The sequence below is a fragment of the Cupressus sempervirens genome, chromosome 1 (assembly GCF_028749045.1).
Source record: "Cupressus sempervirens isolate cs-2001-9-10 chromosome 1, ASM2874904v1, whole genome shotgun sequence".
NCBI classification, from domain to species: domain Eukaryota; kingdom Viridiplantae; phylum Streptophyta; class Pinopsida; order Cupressales; family Cupressaceae; genus Cupressus; species Cupressus sempervirens.
Window position 1 is genome coordinate 587,591,649 of NC_143118.1, and position 5,372 is coordinate 587,597,020.

The 5,372-nt window shown below is 31.1% G+C and overlaps 1 protein-coding gene across 1 annotated transcript; it reads left to right on the forward strand.

Moving 5' to 3' along the window:
• Positions 1 to 3,917: 3,917 nt before the first annotated feature.
• LOC149578784 ((R,S)-reticuline 7-O-methyltransferase-like) lies at positions 3,918 to 4,304 on the forward strand. Its single transcript, XM_089801260.1, has one exon. It carries the CDS (start codon positions 3,918 to 3,920, stop codon positions 4,302 to 4,304), a length of 387 nt encoding a protein of 128 aa, XP_089657386.1.
• The last annotated feature ends 1,068 nt before the right edge of the window (positions 4,305 to 5,372 follow it).

The window sequence follows — 5,372 nt, forward strand, 5'->3', positions numbered from 1 at the left end:
ATTAGCATGATAGACTTGGATATTGATACTACTAGGAGCAATATAGTTAATAGATGGTCAAGGAAGAGGCTCAAAATAGAAAAAAAATTGAACACCATCCAAAGAGGATGTGAGCATGGAATCTATAGAGACAGAGACCAAATCCACCAAGAAGTGGAAAATTAAAAAGATACACATTGGCTCTAGAAGTAAAGACAATCCTAGCCTATCCCACATATTTGATACACTCAAATGTAACTATACTGAAGACCAGAGTGTGGTTGGTCATATCACTTCCCCTATGAAGAATATTGAGAAGGGTAGGGGGATGGTAGAAGGTCCCCCAAGGAGAAAGAGAAGGGTAATAAAAAGATGGATAGTGTTGGAAAATCCATGCATGAGTTTGTGGATAACCAAGAGGCACTATATAGGAAATTTGAGTTCCTTGTTGAGTATACCACTAATCTTATGCATTCGATGACCACTACTCTGTACCTTCTACAAGTTAGGAATGAGGAGAAGGACATTAGAAAGGAAATCGAAGCCATTCACTCGCTCTACAACTTCCTAGTGGAGGAGTGGTTCAAGATCATGCCAGAAAAATCTATGTAGGAGGAGGATGGGGCTGGAAAGGACCCAGGAGATAAAGAGGGGAACTAACCCTTGTGTTGGTATTTTGTAGTTTTCTGATGTTTTGGTATTTTATAAATTGTACCCAGAGGGGCTAATTTGTATAATTTGAAACACTATCATAACCATAGTATCACCTGTAATATGTGATGCTCCTATGTTTTTTGTTTTAATCAGTTAGATATTATGTACATTTCTGTGGATGTCGGTAGTAGTAAGGACCTTGATCATTACTGTGAAGATAGGTTTTTTTTTACATTTAATAAAGCTATAAGATGAATTATCGATGAATGACTATCGACTTGTCTCCAAGTTTTTGTACTCTAGGGTCAACCCCCCTTTTTCTGGCTACTTTTTAATACATCAGAAACAAATATGCATGTGTAAAATCCTCACATGCTTATCAAGTCTTTTTTTTCAGAATCTTTATTATTCATAACCATAGTAGCAAAAATGCTCATTTACTAGAATATCTACGAGTACAAGATAATTTTCATTTATCACCTTTGTTTTATATGTAGAGCATAGTATATTGAACCTCTATTTTACCTATAGAGAATAAATACCATATCTATGTTTTTTCTTAATAAAATATTCCAATAAGACATTAAAATTCTTGACATTTAGATTAGCACCATTTTTCGTGGTTTTTCCTTAAGCTCTTCAAACGTTGCATAAGCATCATTCACATATCATGCTTTTGCCAATTTCATCACAAGGTTTCAAAGTGCTAGAACAACAACCTCTTTGTCTTGTTCTTCGTATAAATTATGGTACAATTGTCTAAGTTAGGAAATTGTTCTTGCTTGCAAAAGATGTCAAATATAGCCCCTAAAATTGTATGCCAGGTGCAATTTTAACTTAATAAAATATAAAATGTGTGGAAAATCCGATCAAAATGCAACACAATAATTGTGTGTTGCATATGATTAAACAAATTTGAAGATATGAGTTTGTTGTTTGTTGAGGGTAATTGTAATTAAAGGCAAGCTCAAAGCATGAACATTAATGAGATTGAAATTAGGAATTTTGGAGAAAATAAAAAATTATAAAAGATAGCATATTATCTATTTTTTCACTCAATAAAATCTAATTTATTTAAAATAGAAATTTCATCTTTTGCAATACATAATGATGTGTCAAATTTATATGTGCATTTGAATATTTGCCAAAATTAGTAGCCCACAAGTCCATATAAAATCTCTAATATTCATCTGTTTATGCTAAGAAGTGTTGCTAGAAATGAGTAATGAAAGATGCAACTATAGCTACAATTTGATTAAAAAAAGGTGATATCTAGGAGGGAAGGAGGGGGGAGAGAGAGAGAGAATTATTTTATATAATTATGGGAAACTATAAATATTAAAAAACTTTTAAAAACTATTTAAGATAAGATTTTTATTTATAAAATAATTTATATTACAATAACTGAGTTGCATATTTATAAAAAGAATACATTGTATAAATGACGCTCATAAGTTTTTGCATAAATTATTATCTTAAAAAAATGAACTTTTAATTTAAGCTAGCTATCTAAAATTGACAATTATTTGGAGATCAAGCATTGACATTAGTAACATTACATTTAAAATGTTTTAGAAGTCTTGGGTGCACAAATTTATGGAAATGTTAACATAAATATTAATACTACTAATATTAAAGTTAAAAAATAGCAAAAATTTCTCATGAGACTTGTACAATGACTAGATCAAAGAGAAAGAGTTGTTTCACATCATTTTATACCTTATTCAAACATAGATAATAGACGAATTAGCGCACATAAAGTAACCATAGTTGGTGAGATTGTGATTGATAACAATGCTACACTACCACGCATCATTTTATACCTTATTCAAACGTAGATAATAGACCAATTAGCACACATAAAGTAAGCATAGTTGGTGAAATTGTGATTGATAACAATGCTACACTACCACGCATCATTTTATACCTTATTCAAACATAGATAATAGACTAATTAGCACACATAAAGTAAGCAGAGTTGGTGAAATTGTGATTGATAACAATGCTACACTACCACGCATCATTTGATACCTTATTCAATCGTAGATAATAGACTAATTGTGGAATTGCATCATTTTATACCTTATTCAAACGTGTGAAATTGTATCATTTTATACCTTATTCAAACGCAGATAATAGACTAATTATGAAATTCTTGTGCCACCTTTAAACATCGAACACTATTGCAAACAGGAGTACAAGACTTTACGGACGGTGAGTGGGTGGGTAATAGACTAATTATGAAATTCTTGTGCCACCTTTAAACATCGAACACTATTGCAAACTGGAGTACAAGACTTTACAGACGGTGAGTGGGTGGGTAATAGACTAATTATGAAATTCTTGTGCCACCTTTAAACATCGAACACTATTGCAAACTGGAGTACAAGACTTTACGGATGGTGAGTGGGTGGGTAATAGACTAATTATGAAATTCTTGTGCCACCTTTAAACATCGAACACTATTGCAAACTGTAGGATTCAAATAACAGCAGCAACATAATAAAAAAAAAATGATAATAAAACAAGGAAGGCTCTGTTTTACTGCAGGGAAAAAAACTGATATATTATTCCAACTACAAATTGCTGTTCAGCCAATACATTTATTCAAATAAAAATTGTTAAAACTAATCCCTAACACATAGATCAAAATATAGATCAGGACTTCTGACAGTAGTTTTAGCATTATTCCATGCCTATGATTAAGGATGAGAGAAGAAGTAACTAAGACTAGACAAAAATGCATCCAAAAATATCATCTAATGCATGCCATATGTAAAGCATGCTTCTTGTTTAAACTACTCCTAAACTGAAGTATTCTAAAAATTATTTATAGAATGGTGGAAATGGAGCAGTGGAGCTGGAGTTTGAAGTGAAGATCTCAGCATCAATCTTCATACTCCCCCTTGATGCTGAGAGGACTCACAATCTGATCTCTGAGTACCAAAAACTGATCTTTTGTAACTGCCTTTGTGAAGATGTCTGCAATTTGCTCCTTCGTGCTGATGTACTTCAACTCAACCGCTTTATTTTGTACCAAACTGGAGTACAAGACTTTACGGATGGTGAGTGGGTGGGTAATAGACTAATTATGAAATTCTTGTGCCACCTTTAAACATCGAACACTATTGCAAACTGGAGTACAAGACCTTACGGACGGTGAGTGGGTGGTTGTGAATGGGTATGAGGGGGTGCACATGACAAACTAGTATTTATACCGCAAGCCTCGGGCCTCTTAAAGCCCATTATATCTCAACGATTGAGAGTTTATTAAAGTTGGAACTATGAATGGAGAAATCAGTGATGGAATGTTCGAGAGCGAGGAAGAAGAACTCGCCGGGCAAGCGGAGGCATGGATATACACATTGGCGTTTGTCGACTCGTTGGCAGTGAAAGCCGTCGTTTTGCTGGGAATCCCCGACATCATCGCGCGCCACGGCCCTAAAGCAACGCTCTCTCTCTCCCATATCGCGGCGGAGCTTCTCAGCGAAAAGCCCGACGTCGATTGCCTCTTCAGAATCCTGCGCTTCCTCGTCGCCAAGAATTTCTTCAGGGCCGAAGTGGGCGTGGAGTTGAAATACGGGCTAGCGCCGGCTTCTAAGTGGTTCGTGTATCTCCATGCCTCTGCTTGCCCGGCGAGTTGTTCTTCCTCGCTCCATATCAGGCGCTGAGTTATTCATATACGGATTGTGCAGCTAAAGTTAAACTACATGAAAAATATTCGTAGTTAGTAAATTTTTCTTATATTGAAAGTTCAAGATAAAACAAACTTTATGAAAAATAAAATTGAAAGAATAAATCAATATTTATATTTGTTGTTTTTTCTATAATTATAAATATGATGTAATATTTAATAATAAAAAATATTGCATTATAAATAAGTAAACATTATTAGATATTGAATTCATTAAATAAAAAGGTTGAAGGTTTAGTTTGAAAGTAAAAAAAAGTAATATGTTAAAAAATAAAAAATAAAATAAAAAAGATGAGTTAATTTATTATTATTATATTTCTTTAATTTTTATATTGATTTTAATGATAATTATTAAATATAAAAAATATTATATTAATCAATAAATAAAAAATGAAAAATTAACTCTAAAATAATTATGTCAAATTATTAAGTTTAAAATAAGTTATAGGCTTACCTTATAACTTGTAGTAGTTGAAAGAATAAAAAATATCATGCGCTAAAATAATCAAAAGTGGAAAGGGTTAAATTATATATAATTAGAAGCATTGCTAAAAATCTAAAAATATAAGATTTCATTATCATAAATATGTTAATTTTTTTATTTTCTATTATATATATTAAACATATTTTCTATTCTTTATGTCATCGGATAGTTTTACTTTATTTTATACGTATTCACTTGAAATATTTCTATCAATTCAATGGAGGCCACAATTTATCCATAAATCACTTTTATCATATCTTATTATTTCATAGTCAATTACAAATCAAGTTTATGTTGTAATATTAGAGTAAAAAATAAAAATGTAACATGTTTAAAAAGTAAAATAAAATAAAATGATAAGATTTAAGAAAATAAATTGATATTTAATTATTATTATTTATTTTAATGATAATTGTTAAATATAATTTAATTTTTAATATTAAAATATTATATTAATAATTATGCCAAATTTTTAATATAATATAATTTAATGTTTTACCTTATTACTTTTGGTGGCTCAAATAATTAAAAAGATGATTACTTAAAATAATTAAAAGTGAA

Bases quoted from the DNA above. Each gene is read 5' to 3' on its own strand.
- LOC149578784 (XM_089801260.1), top strand. From the start codon at position 3,918: ATGAATGGAGAAATCAGTGATGGAATGTTCGAGAGCGAGGAAGAAGAA.